Source organism: Pseudogymnoascus destructans (assembly GCF_001641265.1).
Source record: "Pseudogymnoascus destructans isolate 20631-21 unplaced genomic scaffold scaffold_34, whole genome shotgun sequence".
NCBI lineage: Eukaryota > Fungi > Ascomycota > Leotiomycetes > Thelebolales > Thelebolaceae > Pseudogymnoascus > Pseudogymnoascus destructans.
Window position 1 is genome coordinate 136,698 of NW_020167553.1, and position 24,173 is coordinate 160,870.

The following is a 24,173-nucleotide window of genomic DNA, read 5'->3' on the forward strand; positions in this document are numbered from 1 at the left end:
TTTCAATCAAGTCGTCAAACTCCAATTATGTGTTCAACAGAAAGGGACCTCACGTGGTGGCACGTGATGGCCTTCCTTACATCTCCATCGATACGCTCTTGCTCTTCTAGCAACCCGTCAAGTTCGCCGCCGAGATAGCAAGGAAAGCATCAGCCACAGCAGAAACCATGTGCCTGCCATTCACATCATTTCATGCCGCATCACAATGCGTGGTTTCCTCGACATCGGCCAGTCATCTGGCATTGTTGCACGCGGATACGCGCATGTCATGGGTGGCAGCGCCTCAAAATCCCTTCCTGCAGCTGTCTTACCCACCTCCAAGACAACGACAACAGGTGTCCAGCATGGCAGCTCGTCGCAAATAGACACCGGGTTGTCAAGTTGTAGGCTTCATCATTATCTACAGTGAAAATATCCAAGAAATCCAAGGGATCCAAAGAAAGTTCCAAGAGCCCCAAGGGTCATTAGCTCTGATCAGAAGACGGCGAGCTACCACCACCACCAACCTATGCCACAACCCGTGACCTGGACAATCTGGACAATCTGAGCGACAGAAAGGAAGGAGCCTTGGACGAGTGTACTCGTGCTCCAACTTTTGAGCCGGTGGTGGTTGTTCGCCTCAGTACGTTTGTATCAGCTGTGGTGGTTCCTCGAGTCCACTGGTCATGTCAGGTACTTCTATCAACCTATTATTTACTGCTTGGGCGAGGTACCTTGCATGTGTGTGTGCTGACTGTACTGCCTATTTCGATGGCAGCAACGATCGTGAGGCCGCATGGGCTGAATGGGCGGATGCTCAGCCTCTCATGGCGCTGGAAAATGGCTGTGATGGACGTCGCGCCCAGCTAAATGGGGAAGTATCCCAAAGGCGGCGCGTGCGATTGCATCGATGCGCATGGCGATGCCTTGCTCTCCCCCGCCGCCTTGGCTGTCCATTCCAACCAAGGTCCTTATAATCATCTCTTCCTCTCTCCTTCCTCTCTCCTTCCCCTCTCCTTCCTCTCTCCTTCCTCTCTCCTTCCCTTCCCCCTTCTCTTTCTCTCTTCCTGTCTTCCCTTGCGCTCCACAACTATAGCTCTCGCGCTCAGCCTATTCACATGCGATTGATACCACTATTTGCGCTCCACAGTAAAACTTGCAGCGATTTCAGCGACCCAGAAAGATACCAGAATCCCGTGAGCCCAGTTTTGCACGCCGGCCAGGAATAGAAAGAGTCATGTCGCGCTTCATCCGAAAAGCAGCCGCGGCCCTCGAAACGAAACTCGATCCCAACCCCACACGCGCAGCTCCAGGCCGATACGAATCAGACCTGGAGGACCGCGCACGAAAGGCGCGCAATTTCGAGGACACAGAGGCAAAGCTTCCCAACATTAGAAATAGCCCCGCCCCAGATGAGCGTCCTTCGATAACCACAAACATCCTCTCATTCCTAGGGACATGGAACCCTCGCCCGCACCCAATCACCTCAAACGATACGGTTTGGTTGTTTGATAACACTGCATATCGAAACCCGACCACAAACAACTGGGAGGCGGAGGTGATCGCGGCCGTTTTCGACAAGGAAACAGGCGTCAAAGTGAGCCTCGTGGTGGCTGATATTGCGGAGAAGCTGGGACTCGGACAAGCAGAGGAAAGGATCAAGGACCGCTTGATGCCATTCATGCAGTCTGTCTTACCAGGACGTGTGGTGGATGTGGACTTTGGGCGTCGCACGCAGCTCAAATTAGGCCCTGGCGGCCGGAACGGCATCAGCAGCGACATACGACAGCTCCCGCAGCCCAAGAATGAAGCTGTGGTGACTGGTGTTGCAAGGGTGCCCAAAGGTACAAATGGAATACTGAGGATAAAAACAGTGTACGCAGAGCCAGAGGGGTGGGGTGTCATATCGGGTATGTTGCGAAGCCCATGGTGAACCTTGCGCCTACTAACTGAAAACCTTTCAGATGTTGATGATACTATCAAAGTCACGCAAACTGGCGACCCGATCGGTATTCTGCGAAGCACATTTGCCGCCGACGCAGCTCCTGTCCCAGGAATGCCCCTGTTGTATTCTTACATTCAAACCGTCGTAACCAAATCCGCGCCCTGGTTTTATCTCTCCGCTTCGCCCTACAACTTGTACGCCTTCCTCCACGAGTTCATTCACGAATTCTATCCTCAAGGCACCCTCATCCTCCGCGATGCCAGCTGGAGGAACCTCGCGGGTCTGCTCACGAGTTTGACGCAGGCTACCCAAGAATACAAGGTTGATCGTATGGAAAAGATCCACTCGTGGCTGCCGCGCCGTCAGATGATTTGCATTGGCGATTCCACTCAGTCCGACCCCGAAGCCTACGGCGAAATGCAAGTCCACCATTACCCATCCCCGTCGTCATCTTTGCTAATACTTTTCAGGTACCGCAAATACCCAGACTGGGTCGGATTGATTCTGATCCGCCGCGTCGAAAATATCGCCGAAGTAGGACTCGAAGAGAAGAACGACGCGTCACGGTTCGAGAAGGCATTTACGGGTGTCCCAAAGGACAAGTGGCATGTGTACAGAGATGCAGAGGAGTGCCACAAGTATATTAATGATGCTGTCGGTGTCAAGGTTGGAAATGCTTGATATTTTATTATAGTGGGTATTTAGCACTGTGCAATCCGTAGTCATAGCCACGTACAAACATCAGGCAAAGTCACAATTACTGTTTTCAAGGTTTAGTTTAGATGGTTTTATTGATTGTATGGACCTATCTGCCCCAATCTCAAAAGCGAAACAGTGGATGAAAGCTAGCGCGGGGGGAGGAAGGCAAATATCCGACCTATCTATTCAACACCATCAACTCCACCACCAAGGCGAGAGTTACTCCTGTAGCTTGCCGAAAGAAGTTCTCACTGATACCGCGCCCAAGGAAAGAAATTGTTCGTAGTAAGCACGCAGATGGCACTCACTCTGGCAAAACAGAAGGCCAAAGCGAGTGTGATCCATGAGCTGCGGCTCTAATGCCAGCCACCGAAAAGGTCCATGGCCGACAATAGAGCTAGAAGTGAAAATATTATGCCAGCGAAGCTGACAAGAACCTCCGAAGGTCTAAATATACCACATGCCGTATAAGAAGGCCTGGGTCAGCGCCTTGAATCTCACCGGCTGCGGTTGCTCTCTCCAGAGCTTCCCAATCACCTCATTCTCCACCATCTGGTATTGGATCGATGGCGACTTGCCAGACGAGCGCTTGGCGGTCAGTCCAGCCTCAGACGCGTTCTCCAGCCTCAAATCGCTCTCCAGCTTGGCTGCCTGTCTTCTCTCCATGGCCTTTTGACCACCACGAGGCTCATCAACTATTGGTACGTTCTCGTGAGAACGGGCTCTGTTGGATGCCAAGTGCGCATAATACACAGCCGGGTGGATGGAAACAGGCGTCGTGGACCTCATATACTGGTAGGAGTGTGCGTAGATCATCTCCTGAAGCTGGCCTGGCTTGTGCTTGACCTCGTCGAGAATGACGTGGTAATGAACTGGTCTGGCAGTTCCCTTGATTGCCTTGTGGGCATTGAGGTAGAAATCGTACTGGAATGGATGAGTGATGTCGTGCTCAACCAGAACTCCAGGCAAAGGATTGAAGTCTTTGTCTTTGCATTGGTCTTCAGTCCGAGGCAAGAAACGGATGTGGTGACGCTTCGATGCGATGACCACAACAAACTTGGTCTGCTTGAACTGAGGATTCACGGTCTCCAACATGTCTTTGAGCCATTTGACTTCGTCGTTGAGCACTTGTAAGTACTGACCTTCGGAGACACCGTCGCGCATATAGTAGATGTGAGAAGGAACCTTCTTTTGGCCGTTGACAGTTCCCACAGTCTCCAGCCACCAGTTGACCATTGACTTGACTTTCTTGTCCCAGACATGCTTTTGGATCATCTCCTTATTGAAGCCATTGACTTCGCATGCTGCCGCATATCTGCAGCAGTCGCTATCAAGAGACATGGTGACAGCTGCAAACGACGGCTGCTCTGAGCCTGGGGCTGGGTGGCTCACGTCAGCGCCAATCATCATCACAAGGTTCTTTGCGGTCTGTCCAGGCGTATTGAAAAAAGTAGGCTCCTTCGTATTGGCCTTGCAAGCCCTGCTGGTTGTGCCACCGAGCTTGGCATTGAGCTTCATGATGACGTTCTTGCAATACTTGGGGTTGTTCTTCTCGATATGTCCCTTCACCATGACCTGCGACACGAGAGCATATTTGCAATCCATGTGCTTCTTGATCCTGTCATACGTCCAAGAATTCTTATCTGGGACAATGAACAGCAAGATTTGGGGAATGTTCTCTGGAGTGGAAGCAAGCGGCGCCAGTAGTCTGTCAATCATTGACTCGATATTGTCGCTGTTGAACAAGAACTTCCTTGGATCCGGGATAGCACCCTTGTGGCCGAGGGCGATGTACTGCTGCTTGAAAGTGGCAATAAACTCGTCCCATCTCGGCTCGGTGACAATTGGCCTTCCATTTCTATCCGCGGCCATGAACACACCCCAGTTCTTCAAGGGCTTCGGTGGAACCAGCAGCAACTGGCTTCTGTCGAGGGTCCAAAACCCAGCAAAGCCTGGCTTGACAACTGCTTTCTGCGAGGTTTTCCCAAAGTGGATATCCGGGGGTTGCAATTGCTTTGCAGTGGTGATCGTTGGCGTGCTCTCAATCTTGATGCCGTAGTGGTTAAGATATGGATCTTTGCCCCAGTTCAGTAAGTCAACGCCCTTTCTAATGGACTCCAGGCGCTGGTTCGGTGGAACAACAGCGAAGTTGATCATATCCGCGGTCTGTTTGGGATCCAACTTGAACATGTAGCGCTGGTCTGGTGCAATCGTACAGAGTTCCATTGGGAAGATTCCACCCTTCACTGTCTGCACCAGTGGCAGCTTCCAGTACTGGAGATTAACATTATACGTCCTCTCAAAGTAGTCGTAGATCGTGATTTCCTTTGCGGTAGCGTCTGGGTTTTGGGGGTCCTTCTTCTCAAAGGTGACTGCTTTAGCATGGCCACCCCATGAACCGTACTGATCCGGGGAGAATACAAAGTTCTTGACCTGATAGACACGTTCGTTTTGCTCTTTTCCGCGGTGCTTGATGTGGAATCGAAGTTTGTGGAGCTTGCGAAGCTCCTTGAATTCCCTCGACATGATGTGGTACTGAGCACCAGAGCTGGTCTTTTTGCCGTTCACAACGACAGGTCTCAGACTCTCCGAGAACTGATCCCAGTTCAAGCCAGTGTTTCGCTCGTAAGTCAAGTTTCGAGCTGCCTGACTTAGAAGCTGTGGCACCCAGAATGTCCCATTGGCGACGTCAACATTGACACCAAGACCTGTGCTCAAGGCACCCGGAGTACTAGGAGATTCGCAAAGGCGAATGGATGAATAAACACCCTTTTGTGCTTCGATGAGTGTGGCCAGGCCATGAAGAACCTGCCTTTGAGTGCCTCTCGGAAAGAAAGAACGCTTAACTTGGATGAAGTTCTCCGATGGCCATTGACGAAGGCAGTGGTCCAAGAAGTTGATTGCCATGAGGACGGTGTTGTCGAAATCCATTCCCTTGAACAGATAGGCTCGAATAACTCCCATGGGGATTTCTGTCGTGCACTTGATGGTGACAAATGTGATGTCCGGTTTCGGGACGCCATTGATGACTCGGGGCTGTCTGTTCTTGAGCTCATCCAGGTTCACCGTGATCTTCTTCTCGAAGTTCATCTTCTTGGTTGGCTTGTCGCACCATGCGATTTTGTTCCCATCCCAGAGCCAGTATTTCGCATGACCGGACAAGAACTCCTGGACGGGCTTGCTGTTCCAGACAACCTTGAGGAGACCGCGATTCTCGGCTCCAGTTCCAATCTTCACCTGGTATGGGGTTAATGTGAATAGCTTCAGTTGAAAGTGAGGTTAACATACATCGTACTGCCAGACCGACTTGTCTGACCACTCAGAAATTCGGAACTGGTTCACTCTGAGGGTGACACTCTTTGCTCCGGGGTCGGAATTGTAGCTGGGTCGAGGTGGAAGGACTGGTGGGAACTCGAACTTCTTCACGTTAGACTCGCGGTTATACGTCCACAGATGACCTGGCTCCATGATGAGGTCGAGTTGAATAAAGATAACTTGGGATAAGAATGAGGCAAAGGATACTGGAGATAAATACGAGATGTGGTAGTTGTGATATCACAGAGTGATACCACAGGTTATTGATGAATTTTTTGGGCTGATGATGTGTATAGCAATGTTTGAAAGGATGAATGGGTTGAGTGTATGAATGTATGGATGTATGAAAGGATATTTTCGACGGGCTCGGTTCTTGGTCAAGGTGTGTGATATGTAGGAAGGAAGAAGGAAGAAGGACGGAAGTCGGGCGTGGCCCAGAATATATACCCCCGAAATTGCCAGGTAGTTGCCCGACTATTGAGTGTTGATACTTGGAGTCGGTAGCATGGCAAGGCAATATGCGCCTACACTCGGCAGTAGAATATGAGAATGGCGCTTGCCAATTCCAAGTCCCACATGATGATGCATGTGCGATGCTTCCTCATCTCGGGCGACTGGGAAACGGGTATGAAAGCTCATATCAGGTATGGCAAACGACCCAAAAGAAAACAACGGGGCTTGTGGGGTAGCACGCAGTATGGAGTAACGATAGAAACAGTTTGTACATGGTGATCCCGAAGACAAATCGAAGGCAGTTACAGATGGAAGATAGAAATAAAAGTTGAAAACTTACCGTTCCATCTCCATTCACAATCCATTGGACGGGAAGCTCGACTCGCCCATGAAGGGGACGCTCTGGAAATGCCATTGACATCTTGCAGAGTTATTTGTCAGGCGACAAACAGATATTCCTGTGACCTTTGTTAGAATAGCTTATCAGATGATCCGTCTCAGCTTGATATGAAAAGATTGTATCCCAGTAGCCATAAAACCCAATGGACATCAAGTGATGTTTTCTAGCTATAGGTTGGAATAGAAACTCACTTGGATCAAATCAAAATGAGAGTTTCAGCTCTCAGTTCGAAGTTGTGTGCGTTCTGAGTGTTGAGGCTTGCCTGGATCACCTAAATCACCAATCGGGTTAGCATATATTGTCAGGAGCAAGTGAGTTGCAGAGTTGCAGATCTTACAATTGCTCAGCGTGTGAACTATGGCGTGTCTGTTTGAGTTGGTGTTTGGGTTGTTTGCGTTGTTGTGTGAGTTATTGTGTGGGTTGTTGTGTATTGCAACAGGCCTGCACAAGTCCTGACACGGAGTTGAAGCCTGAAGCAGGCAAGAGGGTAGTTGGAGGGCTTATCTTGACTGAGATTTGTAAATATGATGAAGAACAGTGAGTGTTGGTTGGGTTTGAGCCCCTAGAGGTAGAGGGCAAAGAGCGAAATATGGGAAGGAAGAAAGGAAGAGAGGAAAAAGGAAGAGAGGAAGCAGTAGAAGAAAAGGATTATGGACAAAGGGGCTCAACAACAAGGTATTCGGCTCCAATGGCGCTAAGCTATTAGCGTAGTTTCCTTACTATTCACCTCCTTCAATTGATGAGGAAGCCTGAGGATAACAAGAAAGGAAGGAAGGAAGGATGGGGGTGTGATAGCGTGCCTGCTGAATCTGGAACTGAGAGGCCTAATAACCGAGGTATCGCAAGAGACCAATGTGATATCACAGGGCAATGAGAGTCTTGAAATAAGACTGAGTTCTAGAAAATGGATTGAGTATATGAAAAAGAGCACCTGCCTTACATTTGGAATTGAGACTTTCGTCTGTCCTTATTCCTGTTTTGGGCCTCATGAAGGCAACAGATACGAAAATATAACAACCACGGGACTAAAGTGAACACGGTTGTCTTCTCTTGTCTGAGAATTTCTTGACGTAAGCTTTCTTGAACATATCATAATTGCATTGGGAATCATCACAAATGAAGCAATAAAAAATTAACAATACCAGAGTTGCTGATTTCATTTGGCTATGCGACACTAGTACACCTTTCCTGGATAACAACTGCCTAGACAACTCCACGCTGGCCATCTTCAGTCCCAAATCTCCCTCATATGATACAAATCCACAGATCGTCTGTGCCCTCAATTCACCGTAAATCCTGTCAACATACAAGCCCCGTCCCTCCTTAATAATACCTTGGCGCCTGGTCACGCGACGCCTTCCAAGCGCTGTAATCTGGAATGGGTGTTTTGTCCAGTAGTCGTACCATAGCTTCTGCGTTGAACAGCGTGGCATTATATGTCTCTGCCCGTGGGATGATGCTGAGCAAAAATGTGATATCCCTGGGAATCATGAACTGTGCCGCACCATTGGATTGCCACTGTTGAACACCACCATGAGTCTGCTGCATCCTCTTCTGTTGGTCCAGGCGGCGACCTGCAGCTCCTTTCAGGGGTGACTCCCCACGAACAAGCTTCCTTGGGCGGCCAGACTCGTTGTCAGATTCTTCACCTCCAAGCGGACGCTTTGGAGAGTTTGTTGGCTGTAAATAAGCCGGGATGGGGTTAGCCTCCTGTCGAGGCTGTGGGCGGGGGCTAATCTCCCTGTATTGCGGCCTTGGGCTCGGCTGCACCGAAATCGGCTCTTCGATAGACTGCATGATAGACTTTGGACGCATCTGTGCCACTGGTGAGATGATTAGGCGGACAACAGTAGGGTCGAATCTTTCAGATGAGTAGCGCGATGAGAACCTCGCGAGTCTTTGGTCGTCTGGGAACAAATCCGCCATTCGCTGCTCCAGCCTGTTGATTTGAGAAAGTTCGCCATATTCAGACTCATATTTGTGGAAAAACACGTAGAGTGGCTTGGCTTTCGCAACGTTTTCAAGTTTCTGGGTGAGTCGATTCACGGATGTCTCGAAGACGGCTCTAGCATCTATGAATTGTTAGAATAAGCCAACAGTCTGAATTTCTCCGTATACATACTTGTAGTGTCGCCAATCGACAACAGGTGCTTGAGGTATTCCAATATGAATAGTTCATCTTCTGGAAACAACTTTGCGCCCTTCTCGAATATCTTTGTCCCAGCCGGATCTTTGTATACGTTGTGCTCAATCAAAGCACTAGCGATGTATACATCGCTAGTAATCTTCCCTTTGACACGGGCATCGCTCAGAATCTGGCGTGAGCCACCAACAGGGGCATTGACTTTGCCTTTGCCCTGTACTCTTCGCATAGCTCTCATAAGAGCGATCCATGCAAATGACAGCGTGCGCTGCGTCAGTTCCGACTGCATGTGGTATCCTTGTTTCACAATCTTCAGTTGGTTGTCTCGAGCGGATTCTTTCGCCTCCTTCAGTAGTCTGTCGGTATCATCCTCATCATCGTCCACCCTATCAAAGGCAGGGATGGCGGATGAATCCAGCATTGCAAACTCTTGGATTCTAGCCAATTCTGCATTTTCGCGAGTTTTCAGCTTCTTAATTAAATCGTACAACGCGTCAAGCAGTGTATTGTATGGAGCCCTGACGGCAGCTCCTCTGCTGACAAGGCCTTCTTCCCCTTCCTCCATCGGCAGCATGGTCTCCAAGCGATCAGCCTGTTTAAAAGCCAGAAGGCAGCTCTCTGGGTTTGCAGCAATCCCTTGGCTTAGGAAATCGTTGCCTTCTTTCTCCATGCCGTTGTTGAAGGACCATTCTGCAGCTTCGACCCACATCTCTGGCCAGAACCTCAATGCCATAACCGCGTGTTTGTAGACGTAAATGACTCTCTGTTTGTAGGCTTGAATATCTTCGTCTCGGAAGACTAGAGGATCCTCTTGTTCCCAGTTGATCCACTTTCTCCAAAAGCCAACCTGCTCCAAGTACTCCTTGTCCCCTTCAAACCCGAGTGCCGGAGGGAGGCGTGGAAGATTAGTACGCACAAGGCCGCGTGTAATTCTTTCCATCGCAGTGTTTGCGCTTCTTGCTGTCATGTACGATGGAGACTTTTCCTGGAGGAATTTCCGGCCCTAAATACATGTCAGCTGCGATTATTAACCACTTCATAGACTTGAACGCACAGTAATCTTGTTCAGGCTCATCTCAAACTGGTCGTACTCTTTCCATAGAGCATTTACGTTAGACATTGGGACGCAAACGGCACGTTGATAAGCTTTGCGCATTTGATCCATTTTTTGCTGGTCCTGCCAGCTACTGCCTCCAATCTGTCCAGGGGCGCTGCGGATGAATTGAATATATTCTTGCCAGATTTTGCCCGAGTCTCTATCAATACCAACGTTTGCCAGCACAAAATCATATGCCTGTGATATGGTCGCCCGTGCAGATCCAGTAACGTCGTTGGTTAAGTCATTGCGGCGGCGAATATAATTGAGGTAGACGGACCATAGCTGGACATGGGGTACTGTGAGTAGCGACTTGCCGAAGATCTGCTCCGCAGCGAAGAAGTTGTCAATGCCCAACTCCATTTCAGCATATGCGACCCAAATATCAGCCTGGCATTGATGTTAGCGAAAATTCCTAGAGATATAAGAACCTGGGGGTTGGATTGCATACCGCCATAGGGAACACTTTGAAAAACCGGTCGTAGACAACCCGAGCATCATCCAGCTTATTGCGGTTTCGGTGTTCTGTGATGAGAGATAGCCAGGCATCCAAGTCGCCCCTTGAATCTTCCTTGATTCGGTCCTCTAAGATACCTACTCTATCATGGGGAAGTCGTGCTTTGGGTAAGCTAGTACCTGCGATTGGTGCAGTGACAGTTGCTGAGGCGTTGGGGGTAGAAGCTTGATTGGAGACACCAGCGCTAGTTTGTTCACCATCACCTAGAGGGTTAAGAGTCTCCAAAGCTGGAACAGGGGTTTGAGCTGCAGAGTCTTGAGGCACAGCTTCGAGGTGTAGAGGAGATCTTGACACAGAGCGAGTTGGACCACTGGTCGGGAGCTGGAGAAGTGTAGCCGACTTTGACGTCGCAATCTCAACATCATCTTCGTCGTCAGACTCATCCGCCAAAAACCCACCAATGGTCTTGGACTTCCGCGCCGGAGACGCTCTCGATGGAGGCCCCGTGCCAGCTAGACTCGTAGTTGTGTGACTTGGAATTGGATTGGCTGATTCCGGGTTATATTCTTCGCCATCAGACAGAGCATCAGATGGGGATAAAGCACAAAGGACTTGATCATCGGAGAAATCTTTTTCTTCTTCTTTCACAGGTTGGTCGCTATTTTCTGTATTTGTAGCATCAACACCCTCTTCTGTATCATCTGCGCCTTGTCCCCACGAAACGCTCTCTTGCCCACTCTGCATCTGATGCAACAGCGCAATCTCCGCATCATCCTCCGCCATACTGCCAATTGAAAAATGTTCTTGAAAGGGTACGTAGTTCGAGGCCTGTTGTTCATTAGCTGATATGATCTCGGTGGTTTGGAGGAAGAGATGAAATCATACGGGAGTTTGGCAACTAGAAGCGCGTAATAACAGCAGCAGTCATCGCAAATTGATCTTGTCGCAGAGTCTGTTCGTTAGCTCAAAGTAAATCAAAACTGAATAGATTCGGTATTTCAGTCTAGAAGCTGTGAAGTTGATATCGTCAAAGAAGTTGTCACGAAGCAATTTGAGGCGCAACATTCATCTCCAATCAATGACAGCTGCTTACTAAGTGTTGAGAGGCTCAAATCAAATCAGCCAATAAAATGCCTCCAATACAAATACTGCTAGGACAATCAACACCACCAGCGAAGTTTTTTATGGGCAAACAGAAGGGAAGGAACGTTGCAATGGTACTCTACAGATGGATGTATCAGGTGTATCTTCAATATCTCCAGGTCAAGACGAAGTTCGGAGCCTCTTTGGAGGGCATATCAGGCGTGAAAGTTGCCAGGAAAGTTCCGAGGACAACAGCATGTCAAAAACGCGATGCTGAGCAACAAGAGATATGTAACAGTCTGTATTCTTCTTCGGATTTCATTATAGACGTTTACTTATAGATGTTTACTTTTAATGCTGGTATCAGAATATTGGTAGCCAACAAATCCTCATATCAAAAAGGGGTGTCTTGTAGCAAGAATGTACCGCCAGCCATCAATCTCCAGCCTACGCGTTTGCACGCCAAAACTCAAGGATAGATAGTCGACGCAGAATGGAATGTATTCTTTCCTGTCATTTCCCCTCTAAGCCTCCACTGAGAAGAAAGGAACAGAGTGAATATGAAGGATTATAGTTTTATGTGGAGAAGAAAGAAGAGCGAGAGATTAGGGAAGATTAAATAGTCGGAAATTTCACTCGGCTCATCACGTGTGATGTCTTGGCGCGAGGCATGTGCCCTAGAGCCAGATTCGGGATGGCGCGAAAATGCATCTTGGCGCTTTTTGAAAACACAGGTTGGAGGGGCGGTGAACTACCCCTCCTTTTCGGGCAGCAACTGTGATTCACGCCAAAACGAAAGCAAAAGCAAGTAAACAGGTAAACAATACCACCTCACTTCAAAACTAACACGGCCAGTTCTTTGACTGTTATTCTCTCTCAAGTTTGAAACTTACAACACACTTTCTATTTCAAATACTTCCTCATACGACCGAAAATGGCGCCAGGAGGACCCCCAGGAAGCAGCAGCAGAGGACGTGGCGGAAAGTTCAAGAAGTTCACTCGCGGAGGTTAGTTACCATCAACTCAGCCTGTATCCCTCTCTCTTTTTACCAGCTGACCATCCACCCTTCTCTACAGGCGGCAAGCACTTCTCGAAGAACCTACGACCTCTCGATGCCGATGGAAACGAGCTCGGAATGTGGGGTGAAGGCGCTGAGGCTGCCGAATCCTCTGAGGAAGAAGAGGAGGGCGACTCTGAAGAGGAGAGCGAGGAAGACGCCAACAAGCCCGAGATGACCCGTGAGGAGCGCCGTGCCGCTGCTAAGGCCAAGAAAGAGGCTGCTATCGCGAAGAAGAAGAACACCGTGGCACAGCCCGGCGATCTTCCAAGCAGCTCGGAGGAAGAGGAGGATAGCGAGGATGACGATATGCCTGCGAACCCCAACCATAGCAAGGCGGCCAGGAACCAGGCGAGCGCACCACCTATCAGTGTGGACGAGGCTGCCGACGGTGTCAAGGGCCTTAGCGTCGGCGGCAAGGGCAAGCCAAAGCCAGTTGGCGAGTTGAGCAGACGCGAGAGGGAGGCGTTACAAGCGCAGCAGGCCAAGGAGAGATATCAGAAGATGCATGAGGCTGGCAAGACCGATGAAGCGAAGGCTGATTTGGCAAGACTGAAGCTGATTAAGGAGAAGAGAGAGGCAGAGGCTGCGAGGAAGCAGGTACGTTATAGACGATGATACCGATTTGATACCCACGATACTAACCGGTTCTAGGCTGAGAAGGAAGAGCGCGAAGAGGCTGATAAGGCCAAGAAGGCGGAAATCGAGGCCCGTGAGCAGAAGAGGAAGGAGGCTGCCATGGGTCCCACCAAGAAGAAGGTTGTCAAGAAGTAAACTTGCTGCTGTTCTTAGATTAGTTCGAGAGGCCCACAAGGCGAAAGCTTGGGTCCTCCAGACATCTTCAACAGAACTTTTACCAGCCGCCTGCTGGAATTATCATCGTGGGAGAGTGGATAACGATCTCGCATACGTTCTCTTACATAGATTATACTATATGAGATTTACTATGACAAATAATGGTGGACGGTGCTGATGCCAGTGCTTCGTGGGGCGGTCGTCTCGGCCAGTTATTATCTTTCTCGTCCTGTTTCTTCCTATCCACCTCTTAATTCGGACCAAGAATTTATCCCTTCATCTCAAATCTAGCCTCTAGTTGCTATGCCACGCCAAAGGTATTTTCTGACACTGTTGTCTTGTAAACCCAAGGGAGAAGGTTATTCGTTGTGATTTATTTGACTTTAATAGGTTCTACGCCATTTATTTATGAATCATCTGATTATTTTGCCGTCGTGGAAAATGTGAGCTTGTGAAGATGAGCATAAGTACAATCAGCTCAAAATACAAAGACGGAGTCTCTTAGATTTATTATTAATATATTTAGCATTCGCACAGTTATTCTCTGGCTTCTTAGATCATAAAACGTCGCCAACACGCTTGGCGCAAGGCCGAGACAGCAGGGGCTACGGCTCCAGCCTTGTGCCGTTTCCCCGCGGGGCAGTTACGTACTGTACTGTACATTGTCGGATCACCAAGAACCACATGTCGCCTTGGCCTTTATGCTTTGTTGCATCAAGCAGACAAATCGATTCCTCACACAAAAAGAATACAGATTAAAGACCAGAGTATTCGAAAACCATATACGGGTGATATACCAGAGAACTAGCCCACTATGGCCGCCTTTATCCGGTCCAAGCAGTCTGGCATGCAGACTGACCTGTCTGCGTCTATCTTGCCCGGACTGTTTACAATTGACGACGAAGCTCGATATGGCATCAACTCACAAATAAGGTAATCCGCTTTACTAATGCTCATATCTGGACTGGTAACTGATTCCACCCGTTCCGCAGTACGTTTGCGTACGACCCGGTGCAATCACTGCTGGCAGTTGGCACAAACGAATCACAGTATGGAAGTGGACAAATCTATATATTCGGCAGGGACCGAGTCCAAGTCACAATTAAATTGTCTCGGCGAGCATCGGTCAAAGAATTGCGGTTCTGTGCAGACAAATTGCTGAGCCTTGACACGAAGAATGAGCTGACGGTTTGGGACCTAATCGGAGGCGGCAAGAAGATCTGCAGCTACACAGCACCTGGCATAGTTACATGCCTGGCAACAGATCCTATGCTTGACTGGGCATTCCTGGGACTACAACAGGGCGAAATTGTTGCGTTTGATCTTGACCGTGAGAGGGCAGCGCCGCTCCGATTGCCAAACTTTTGGCGTGAGAGAAGTCCGAGGTCTCGGATTCTATCTGTTGTTACCTTGCAATTACACCCCAGGGATATTGGCCAGCTTCTTATTGGATACACAGAAGGTGCCGTGATTTATTCATTCAAAGAGGCAAAAGCTACGAAGTTCTTTCAGTATGAAGTTCCACCCGGCGCCCCAGGGGGTGCCTCCGACCCTAACGTCGTTAGAGATGCCCGCAGGCCCCGGCTCACACAGTGTTTATGGCATCCAACTGGGACATTTGTTCTTACGGCACATGAAGATGGCAGCCTTGTTTTCTGGGATCCAAAGGATTGTAGAGTTGTCATGGCTCGCACTCTAGACGATCTACACGTAGATCAGCCAGGTAACAAGCCTGGTGGCTCCAAAGGGGGCCTGTCTATTAAAGAGCCGTATTCTAAGATTTCATGGTGTGCGAAGACCAACCCTGATGACACGGGCTTGTTAATCGGCGGTGGGGTTCCAATGTCTGCGCAAACTAAGGGACTTACATTTTTGGAGCTTGGTCCTACACCGGTTTATGCAACTTCGTCATGGCAAACTTTAACCGACCATTTCAAGGGAAAACAGCAGAAGCTCCTCGAGACACCGGCCGGTGCAGAGGTCATTGATTACTGCCTTATCCCTCGCGCCTCACCTCATTTTGACGGCGCACAAGATCCTATTGCTGTCATCGCCTTATTGTCATCAGGGGAGCTTATTACACTATCATTTCCCAGTGGGCATCCTATATCGCCCACTAACCAGCTGCACCCGTCGCTGACATTTGTTCATCCATTTGTTGTTTCATGTTCAGTCACAACCGTCAATAGAACTAGGTGGCTAGGAATGACGGAGAAACGTCAGCAAGGTCCCCCCATATTGCGTGGCGGCGTGGGAGGAAGCAAAAGCGTCCGCAAACACGAAGACAGGACAATCATACAGACAGCACATGGCGATGGCACAGTTCGAATCTGGGATGCAGGAACCTCGGACAAGTTGGAGAATAGCGGGGTTCTTCAGATTGATGTAGCTCGATCACTTGGACGGTATGAAAACATTGAAATCACGGCCATAAATATGGCTGGCCAAACCGGAGAGATGGCTGTTGGCACGAAGTCAGGTGAGGTTGCCATTTATAGGTGGGGTGGAAACAAACTCAAGGGGTTTGAGCCCCCCCCTCCTGTTGCTGTCAGGCCAGGAACCATCGAGAATATTAGCGACAGAGTCGAGCCTGGGTTGAGGGAGGGCTTGCAACCGTTTGTTCTTTATAACATGGCTCATGGGCCTATTTCTGCGTTGAAGATGTCTGATGTGGGCTTCATCAGCGTTGGATCAGAAGATGGCACTTTCGCGATTATCGATCTTCGGGGCCCAGCAATAATATTTGACGGTTCTCTAAATGACTTTGCGAAGCAAGAAAAAAGAGGTAGCCTTTTCAACAGAAGCAGCAGCCACGGTGGACCCCAAGCTGACTGGGCTGTCTCGATTGCCTTTGGTGTCTTGACCCTCGACAACGACGAATATTCAAGCATATGCTGCTTCGTTGGCACTAACCTGGGGCGAGTAGCTACATTTAAGATTCTGCCGCAGCCCAATGGAGGCTACACGGCACAGTTTGCGGGAGTCTCACAGCTGAATGACCGTGTTGTCTCCATCTGCCCGATTATCGCAACTTCTGGACAGCCAGCTGTAGCCGATGGTCCCACAGTAGCATCACTCCGCGAAGGACGAATCATCCCTGGAATGCTTGTAGTCGGTACGTTATTTACCCCTTTGATAGTAGTATTACAAGGGGCTAACCCAATTTTGCAGTCACCGAAGCTGAAGTACGGGTCTTCAAACCGGCTACCGCGAAGGGAGCGCAGAAAACTTGGGATGATTCGACAGTCATGTGCCACGCCGCATCAGTAACCCACTTCCTCCTCCACGGCTACGCCATCGTTGGTGTCTTCGGTGACGGTACCGCACGCGCCTACTCTATCCCCGCCCTCAAAGAGCTAGGTGTGCAGAACCTGCCGATGCTCGACAAATCCCGCATCTCAAGCAGCATCGTCACGCCCTCAGGCGACATATTCGGCTGGGCCGGTCCCTCCGAGCTTGCGATGCTGAACGCTTGGGGCACCGGGCAGCCACTCGCGCGCTCTGATGACCGGCTGTTCAATATCGAGGCACTTATCCCGCCGCGACCGACGATCTCCAACATGCAGTGGATCTCAGGGACGATGTATGTCAGTCCCACAGACCTGGATTTACTCATTGGAGGGCCGGATCGCCCGCCTAGCAAGCGTATGATGGCGGCGGCGGCCGAGGAGCAGCGAGCGTCGAACCAAGCACGGCCAGGACCTAGTGCCAAAACGGAGGGCTGGGGTGATTATATGACGAGACAGTTTAATGAGAGGACGGAGCAGCTGGGTGTTATGGGTGATACGATGGAGCGTACACATGAGAGCAGTGCCGGGTGGGCGGATGATGCGAGCAAGTTTGTGAGCAAGCAGAAGAGGAATATTTTGTTTAAGTCTGTGGCTGGGAAGTTCTTTTAAAAGCAGGGACTGCGGGACTGGGGTGCCAATAGAGGACTGGCAAGGGACCAGTTTGAGCATGTCTCGACCAGAAAATGGTTGCACGGATTCTAGCGTTGACTGTGCGTTTAAAGGAAATGATTTTATGAATAAAAATGACATTAAGCCAACATGCCACATGTTGAACTCATATTGTACATTTCCCTGGTGCTGAAACACGAATGTAGCCCTGAGCATGCACAAGGTCATGTAAAGTAAGCACATTTAGAATGATGAATTGTGCTCAAAACATCAAAGACTCTACGCTGAAATACTCCAAGCGGTAAATCCGAACCCATCTAAAGAACAAGATTCCGTAAAGAAGTTATTACATCCTTTCGTCCAGTAAACGGCGTAGGGGGGTATCGTAACTTTTCCGCTAATGGGACATGACGGCGTCAGACACAGCCACCTTGGAGCCGTTGGCTGCCTTCTCAGGCTCGTCAACCTCCATGCCATCATCAGCCTCGCCCTCACCCTCCTCCTCCTCATCCTCCTCAGCTTCGCTGCCGCTGCTCTCGCCCTCGAGATCCTCGCTTCCCTCATCGTCTTCCTCCTCAGTTGGGGCCACTCCCTCAACGCCAGCCATAGCCTCATCATCGCCTTCGGCAGTGCCGCTAGCCTCACCAGATCCCTCGGCAGCTTCTTCCTCCTCCTCTTCGTCCTCAACCTCCTCGGCGCCGTACTCCTCACCATCGGCTACCAAGTCGGCCTCTGGCTGCTCAGGTGGGAATTCAGCAGGTGCAGACTCCTCCGAGTCCCTAAAAAACCAGTTAGCTTGTTATTTCGAACGCGTCGTGGGGTGTACGCAAACCATCTAATCGCAAAGCGAGTGACGCGGGGCTTCTCAGCGAGCACATTCCTGCGGACGCGGTCGAGGAGTGGCTTCGCCGGCGGGTCGGCATTGAGCTCGTCGGAGTCGTATTCGTTGTTGACGTAGTATCCGACTCGGACGAACTCGCGGCCATCGTAGGCACAGGTGAGGAGGATGACGGTGACGCCGAGGATCTCAGCGTCGGGGATGCGCTTGGTGTCCGGTGGGTCGGCTTCGAAGATGAACTTGTTGACGCCGACGGGGATGGGGCCGACGAGGAGGGAGTCGAGTTCTTGGTCGTGCTCGTCACTGAGGACGTTAGTGGCCGAAGGGTGGAGTTGGGAAGGGGTAACGCACGAGGTGGCAGAGCCGACGTAGGTGAGCTTCCATTCTAGGTCTATTACGGGATGTTAGTGAGGGTTTGTGGTTTTGAATCGTCTGATATTGCATGTATTGAATGGGAGAGACCAACCCTTCTGGAGTTGCTCCAAACACTCGAAAGTGATCTCAAACTCATACGAATCGCCGAATTTGGCGGGGTTGTTGAGAACATTAACGCCGAGCAATGAAACCACAGACATCGTGTCAAATAGCTGGCTGTACAACTGTACAGCTTGTACAAAGTTGCGGATGCAGAAGATGAGTTATAGTGGAACAGAATTTGATATTGGTTGTCTTAGGTTGATGTGGGTGGGAATGTGGTGAGATCGAACGCGCTCGTAGGCGAAGAAACCGCGTTTGAGACCAGGCGCGCGACTAACTTAAGGCGACAGACCGCCTTCAGCGTTTGCCCATGATCGATCTGATCACATACTAGAGATGCGCTAATCAGATACAGTTAGAATTGTGTTTTGAGGGGTAAGTTGGTTGAGCGCTTGGAGAGACCAACTCAGCCTCGCCTCAGCCTCGCCAGTATCAAACAGACCTCAAGGTTGGTTGTTTGAATGTTTGAAGCCCACCATGGCGCCATGCTTGCGCGCGCTTCAAATACAACTGAAGCGACATCTCTAAGCTGTGATATTACGCCGGGCTTGAGTCAAAATACTTTATGTTGTTCTCAAATTCTGGCTATAGAACTGGGAACCGACTACTACTTTTGGTGGCCGAGGCCGTCGGCGCCTATTGACGCTGCCAGGACAACATCGAATAGAGATTGCTTTGGGCTATTCATGTAGTATACAACGAGTGTTGGCAGCTTTGGTACTTTATCTATCCCCAACAGCGAAAATAGGCCTCATTAACTCTGTCTAGGATGGGTCGAACGTACTTTACGTATCTACCAACATTACATGGCATATGACCTCTACCCCAAGACAGAATACAACACGGGCAATGTCAAGGTCGATATGTTGTTGGGCAGTGTAGACATTTCGACCTGGAACGTTGGGTCGAGTAACCAGCGCCCCCGTTGTTGGAACGTTAATCGAGTAGTCCCGACGGGCATGAATGAAAGGGAAATAATTACTTGTTTCGGTCTTTAATTACCATCTGTGTGAGATACAGAGGGTAAGACCATGGCTGGTTTATGTCTGACGGGGGTCAACTGGGCTACTGGATCACTGACAACCAATACAGTCAGCATCAGATAACGCTGACTACTTCATAAACGAGGGTCAGTAGGAATAATCTCAGCAAAAGGCAAGTTATATAGTCTGAGGAAAGAACCACGGAATAAATTTGGCCTCCAAGGTGGCTAGCAATTACCAACATTGGTACGGAAGGAAATACCGGTCAACGACCTTGTCCATGTTGGGGCTTCTTTTGTTTGCCTCTATGACCTTTGTTGGACGATGGCCTTTTGTTGGACAAAAGATTCCCCTCGTGAACTATCTACTATTATTCGACTCACTCCGCCTCGTTTGAGTCTCTTTGTTATATCTTTATCTTCCAATAATTGCCAGTATCTATAAATCGTCACCTTTCCCTTCCGTCAAGACAACCCTCCTTTCGTCACCATTGGCACCTACAGCATTAATTCCCAGACGAGCATCCATCCAGCATGGCACACTCATCGAACTCTTCATCCTCTGAAGCTCTCTCTTCCATTCCTCTCGCCTCGACCTCAAGCAGATGTCCAAGATGCTCCGATACACTCTATTTCCCTCCGTCGATCGAGACCTTGGAATCTGTATTTCCTTCAGTCTCGCCCAGTTCAGTTAACCGCTCAATCCCACGTTGTGTCCAATGTGACAAAGTCAATGCCGAAAGAGCCGCCTACTTTGCCGAGTTTCCGCCGCCAACACACGTGAATCCTGTTGCGGAGCTAGAAAGAAGAATACTACAGATAACGGACCTAATAGCATCAAACGTCCAGGTGGACCGAATGAGAATTGCACTGGCCGTGGTGATAGACCAAAAGGGTGCTAAAGAGCGGGAGAGGGATGCTGGGATTAGGGAGGCTTGGAAGGATTTTTGTGGTATTTGGGGTCCGCCGAGAACAATAGCGATCCGCCGGACGTGAGAAGAGGATGGGAACTGCAGCTGGCCGGGCATTTATGGTTCTTGGAAATGGCCTTTTTGCGCAGCGGAGAATTATCTCAGTCTCTATCTATATGTACAGTATGTGTCCCAAACTCCTCCAGTGCCCTTATGCTATGGATAGTCTTCCAAATCCACCCGGTGCCTATCGTTTCGTTTCTACTTACACAAATTATAGCGACTCTATATGTTACAACGCATCGTACAGCATTCTCCATCTTACAAAAACCTCTTTTCCTCCTTCACCTCATAGCACTGGACCTGGTCACCAACCTCGAACTCATTCCAGCCCTCGAAGCTCATACCACACTCACCACCCTTCCTAGCTTCAGCGACATCCTTCTTGACGTTCTTCAAACTCTCAAGTTCACCTGGATTTTGTTAGTTTTTCCCGCTAGATAGAAAATAAAGCAGCCGGGTATATCAAACTCACCATCAAAAACCTTTCTTCCCTGTCTGAACACCCGAACCCTGCTGTTACGTCCCACAACTCCATTGCGTATCCTGCACCCTGCAATCGGCTTCTGTTTGCGTCCTTTAATCGTAATATTAAACACCTGCGCGACCTCAGCCTCTCCCAAGACCTTATGGCTCACAATCGGCGGCAAGAACTCCGACAATGTTCCTTTCACGTCGTCCACAAGTCGGTATATAATGTTATGGTCTAGAATTTTGACCTTTGCCGCATCGGCCTTCTTCTGGATCATAGGGTCGATGGGGTTGTTGAACGAGATCAAAAATCCCTTCGCAACCGCCGCGTGCTCAACGTCGAACTCGGAGAGGTGGCCGACGCCCGAACGCAATATTACCGGCCGAATCTCGCTGTTGCCGATTGCAGCGATGCTGTCAGTAACCGCTTCGACAGATCCAGAGACGTCGCCTTTAAGGATGAAATAGACCTGCTTCGGCCCATGCTCTTCTTCGAGAACCTCCTCTAGGGCAGTATGCTCGGCATTCTCTTCAGCGGTGCGCCTTTTCGAGGCTTCGAGTTCCAATTTCTCCTTCGTTCTCTTCTCATGCGTCATCTTGCGGTCTTCATTAATAGCCTCCATATCCTCTGCCAAGCGATCGCGCTCTTCCTTCTCAACTCGGTAATCCACCACGCTCTTTGCCTTCTGTTCCGTACGTGCCTGGAGAACCTCGTCGCCAGCAAGCGGCTGCTCTTTCCACCCGTCGATTTCGACTGGGGTTCCTGGGCCAGCTTCTGTAATCTCAACGCCTGCTTCATTGCGCATGCACCTGATGCGTGCCCAGGTCTTTCCCGCGACGATGAAGTCGCCCGGACGCATCGTGCCGCACCGGACTAGAACCGTGGCAACCTTGCCCATTGATTTGATGCTAGCTTCTAGGACCCAGCCCTCAGCTGCACCTTTAGTGTCGGCCCGCATATCGAGAACATCTGAGAGAGTGAGGGCAGCTTCTTCAAGCTCATCCATGCCCTGTCCCGTTTTCCCGCTCACGCATACAACTTGGGTATCGCCTCCGTAATCTTCAACATCCACGCCGTGACGAGCGAGATCCTGCTTGACGCGATCTATGTTGGTGTCTTCCTTGTCTATCTTGTTAATGGCGACGATTATGGGGACGCGAGCGCCCTTAGCGTGGTTAATTGCCTCAATCGTCTGGGGTTTGACACTATCGTCTGCTGCAACGACAAGGATGACAATATCCGTGACGTTTGCACCTCGTTGTCTCATATTGAGGAATGCCGCGTGACCTGGGGTATCTAAGAATGTGATGACCTTTCCGGATGGCATAGACACTGAAAAGGCTCCAATGTGCTGAGTGATACCTCCTGCTTCACCTGCCGCAACAGAAGATTTTCGCAGGTAATCTAGGATCGTAGTTTTCCCATGATCAACATGTCCCATAATCGTCACGACCGGGGCTCTTTGAGGGAAAATTGACGGATCCTCAGCAGCTGGTCTAGCCTTCAAGTCTTCCGACTCGCTGCGGTCAATGAGCGGCTCAAAGTTATACTCTTGGGCGATGAGTCCAGCAGTTTCGCCATTGAGAACGTAGTCAGTTCCCGTCTCCTCGAAGCCCAACTCCTCCATCTTCTCGACGAAATGTTCTAAGCGAACCTTCAGCACCGTGGCTAGGTTCGCAACGCTGATATATTCCGGCAATAGCACCGGGGCAGGTGCAGCAGCCTTCTTCGCCGCCTTCGCCGCCTTCCTTTCCTTCTTTAGTTCTGCCTTTCGGTCGGCGACAGCGTTTACGTGGTTGTCCTCTTCTGTGGCAAATTCTTCCCTTCGGCGATCTTTGTTCTTGTCTTTACCACGGCCCTTGAAGCCAAGGTTTTCGCTTTCACGGGAAGACGACGTCAAGTGTTCGGCCGAGCGCTGCAGTGGGCGTTGCTCACGTAGTTTCTGTCGTTGCTCTAGTTCCGCTGCTCTCTCTATTTCCTCTTGTCGTAACCTTAGTACCGCCGGGCTAAGCTCAGGTTCGACTTTCTGGGGTGCAGCTCGCCAAGTAGTTAACGGGGGGTCCGGTGTAAGTCCTGGCGCAGACGCTTCTGAAAACGACTTGTTTATAGAGATTTGCCTGTGGGAAGAAAATTCGGGTTGCTGCTGTTGGCGCGTATATCGGTTTCTTGCAGAGGGCGACGTATATCCCCTTGACTCGTGATGCTCGCCATCCTGTGATCCAGCTTTGGAGATGTTATCGGAGCCTCCGCCTTGGGTTAAAATACGCCTATTCAGCTGGTTCCAGGACCGTGGTGTACCATCTGCGGTATCTTTAGGTAGAGCCTCATTACGTTTTCGCCTCCCATCACCCATTTGCCTCGCCCTTTCCAGTCGTGCCTCCTTCGCCATAACTGCCGCATTCTGTACACGATCGAGGAGCTGTGGCCGTCCTGCCCTTGATGCTTCAGGCCCAGCCCCACCATATACCTTAATTGGTCTTCGTATCTTTAGCGGTCCTGACCGGGCTTGGGTTTGCCCCTCAGCCTCTCCTTGTGTCTTCAGCGCATCCCTCAACCTCTTTTCATCGTCAGTCAACTCAATCTTCCCCGAGCCAAATGCAGGACGTCCAGATTTGGCAACCGCGCCACCCCCCCCGCCGCCTGTGTTTCCAAATGCTGGCCGGCTGCCAAATGTAGGCCGACCGAATCCTCCCCCTGTCGAGAAGTTGGATTTTGCGGACTGAGACGTGGGCAGCTGTGTTCTGTCATCAGCACCCTGAAACTGGCGCGCTTCTGCAGCCGCCGATGAATTCAGTTTCGAGTTCGATGTTTGTAGGAAGCGTCGTGAGGTATGTGACGGGGCCCTGGCTGGTCCCAGTCGATGGGCGCAAAACGCGCAAATCGAAGAGCGAGGGGATTGCTATTAAGCATCAGCATTGACAATTACACGCTTCAAATATGTAAACTTACACTCCATATCCTTCCGACTCTCATTTTTGCGATACGTCGGAGTTCAGCGTCTGAAAGCGACGTTGGTTCCCAAAATTTATTATGGGACATCCAGGTCCAAACGAAAGTCGGCGCGGAAATGTTCCGGTGAGAGCCGCTGACGGCATCGCCACTCGAACATTG

General features: G+C 50.1%; 8 protein-coding genes across 8 annotated transcripts; 4 read left to right on the forward strand and 4 right to left on the reverse strand.

Annotated features, from left to right (window-relative positions):
- Positions 1–205: 205 nt before the first annotated feature.
- VC83_09201 (uncharacterized protein) lies at positions 206–849 on the forward strand (the record flags this gene model as incomplete). The annotated part of the gene is made up of 3 exons (XM_024472646.1): positions 206–383; positions 482–622; positions 758–849. The coding sequence occupies 3 exons, from the start codon at positions 206–208 to the stop codon at positions 847–849; spliced, it is 411 nt and encodes a 136-aa protein (XP_024319859.1).
- Positions 850–999: 150 nt separating this feature from the next.
- VC83_09202 (uncharacterized protein) lies at positions 1,000–2,741 on the forward strand. The gene is made up of 3 exons (XM_024472647.1): positions 1,000–1,889; positions 1,944–2,343; positions 2,395–2,741. Exons 1-3 carry the CDS (start codon positions 1,217–1,219, stop codon positions 2,603–2,605), a joined length of 1,284 nt encoding a protein of 427 aa, XP_024319860.1. The 5' UTR covers positions 1,000–1,216; the 3' UTR covers positions 2,606–2,741.
- On the reverse strand, positions 2,723–6,641 carry VC83_09203 (uncharacterized protein). The gene is made up of 2 exons (XM_024472648.1): positions 5,912–6,641; positions 2,723–5,860 (listed from the first exon to the last, which is right to left on the reverse strand). The coding sequence occupies exons 1-2, from the start codon at positions 6,089–6,091 to the stop codon at positions 3,071–3,073; spliced, it is 2,970 nt and encodes a 989-aa protein (XP_024319861.1). The 5' UTR covers positions 6,092–6,641; the 3' UTR covers positions 2,723–3,070.
- A 1,182-nt stretch (positions 6,642–7,823) lies between these two features.
- Positions 7,824–11,270, reverse strand: RNA14 (mRNA 3'-end-processing protein rna14; the record flags this gene model as incomplete). Its single annotated transcript, XM_024472649.1, has 5 exons — positions 7,824–7,845; positions 7,934–8,863; positions 8,914–9,937; positions 9,989–10,420; positions 10,482–11,270. 4 exons carry the CDS (start codon positions 11,268–11,270, stop codon positions 8,115–8,117), a joined length of 2,994 nt encoding a protein of 997 aa, XP_024319862.1. The 3' UTR covers positions 7,824–7,845; positions 7,934–8,114.
- A 1,075-nt stretch (positions 11,271–12,345) lies between these two features.
- On the forward strand, positions 12,346–13,823 carry VC83_09205 (uncharacterized protein). Its single transcript, XM_024472650.1, has 3 exons — positions 12,346–12,577; positions 12,648–13,228; positions 13,283–13,823. The coding sequence occupies exons 1-3, from the start codon at positions 12,505–12,507 to the stop codon at positions 13,400–13,402; spliced, it is 774 nt and encodes a 257-aa protein (XP_024319863.1). The 5' UTR covers positions 12,346–12,504; the 3' UTR covers positions 13,403–13,823.
- A 414-nt stretch (positions 13,824–14,237) lies between these two features.
- VC83_09206 (uncharacterized protein) lies at positions 14,238–17,322 on the forward strand (the record flags this gene model as incomplete). The annotated part of the gene is made up of 3 exons (XM_024472651.1): positions 14,238–14,356; positions 14,416–16,538; positions 16,595–17,322. 3 exons carry the CDS (start codon positions 14,238–14,240, stop codon positions 17,320–17,322), a joined length of 2,970 nt encoding a protein of 989 aa, XP_024319864.1.
- Positions 17,323–17,719: 397 nt separating this feature from the next.
- Positions 17,720–18,983, reverse strand: ASF1 (Histone chaperone asf1; the record flags this gene model as incomplete). Its single annotated transcript, XM_024472652.1, has 3 exons — positions 18,627–18,983; positions 18,155–18,551; positions 17,720–18,101 (listed from the first exon to the last, which is right to left on the reverse strand). Exons 1-3 carry the CDS (start codon positions 18,733–18,735, stop codon positions 17,720–17,722), a joined length of 888 nt encoding a protein of 295 aa, XP_024319865.1. The 5' UTR covers positions 18,736–18,983.
- A 1,735-nt stretch (positions 18,984–20,718) lies between these two features.
- VC83_09208 (uncharacterized protein) lies at positions 20,719–24,138 on the reverse strand. Its single transcript, XM_024472653.1, has 3 exons — positions 24,012–24,138; positions 21,066–23,961; positions 20,719–21,003 (listed from the first exon to the last, which is right to left on the reverse strand). Exons 1-3 carry the CDS (start codon positions 24,099–24,101, stop codon positions 20,852–20,854), a joined length of 3,138 nt encoding a protein of 1,045 aa, XP_024319866.1. The 5' UTR covers positions 24,102–24,138; the 3' UTR covers positions 20,719–20,851.
- Between the last annotated feature and the right edge of the window lie 35 nt (positions 24,139–24,173).

Bases quoted from the DNA above. Each gene is read 5' to 3' on its own strand.
- VC83_09202 (XM_024472647.1), top strand. From the start codon at position 1,217: ATGTCGCGCTTCATCCGAAAAGCAGCCGCGGCCCTCGAAACGAAACTC. The intron at 1,890-1,943 runs GTATGTTGCGAA...AAAACCTTTCAG, and splicing joins GGGGTGGGGTGTCATATCGG to ATGTTGATGATACTATCAAA. The intron at 2,344-2,394 runs GCAAGTCCACCA...AATACTTTTCAG, and splicing joins CCCGAAGCCTACGGCGAAAT to GTACCGCAAATACCCAGACT.
- VC83_09203 (XM_024472648.1), bottom strand. From the start codon at position 6,091: ATGGAGCCAGGTCATCTGTGGACGTATAACCGCGAGTCTAACGTGAAG. The intron at 5,861-5,911 runs GTATGTTAACCT...ACCCCATACCAG, and splicing joins AGTCGGTCTGGCAGTACGAT to GTGAAGATTGGAACTGGAGC.
- VC83_09205 (XM_024472650.1), top strand. From the start codon at position 12,505: ATGGCGCCAGGAGGACCCCCAGGAAGCAGCAGCAGAGGACGTGGCGGA. The intron at 12,578-12,647 runs GTTAGTTACCAT...CCTTCTCTACAG, and splicing joins CAAGAAGTTCACTCGCGGAG to GCGGCAAGCACTTCTCGAAG. The intron at 13,229-13,282 runs GTACGTTATAGA...AACCGGTTCTAG, and splicing joins CAGAGGCTGCGAGGAAGCAG to GCTGAGAAGGAAGAGCGCGA.
- VC83_09208 (XM_024472653.1), bottom strand. From the start codon at position 24,101: ATGTCCCATAATAAATTTTGGGAACCAACGTCGCTTTCAGACGCTGAA. The intron at 23,962-24,011 runs GTAAGTTTACAT...GATGCTTAATAG, and splicing joins GAGTCGGAAGGATATGGAGT to CAATCCCCTCGCTCTTCGAT. The intron at 21,004-21,065 runs GTGAGTTTGATA...AACAAAATCCAG, and splicing joins GGGAAGAAAGGTTTTTGATG to GTGAACTTGAGAGTTTGAAG.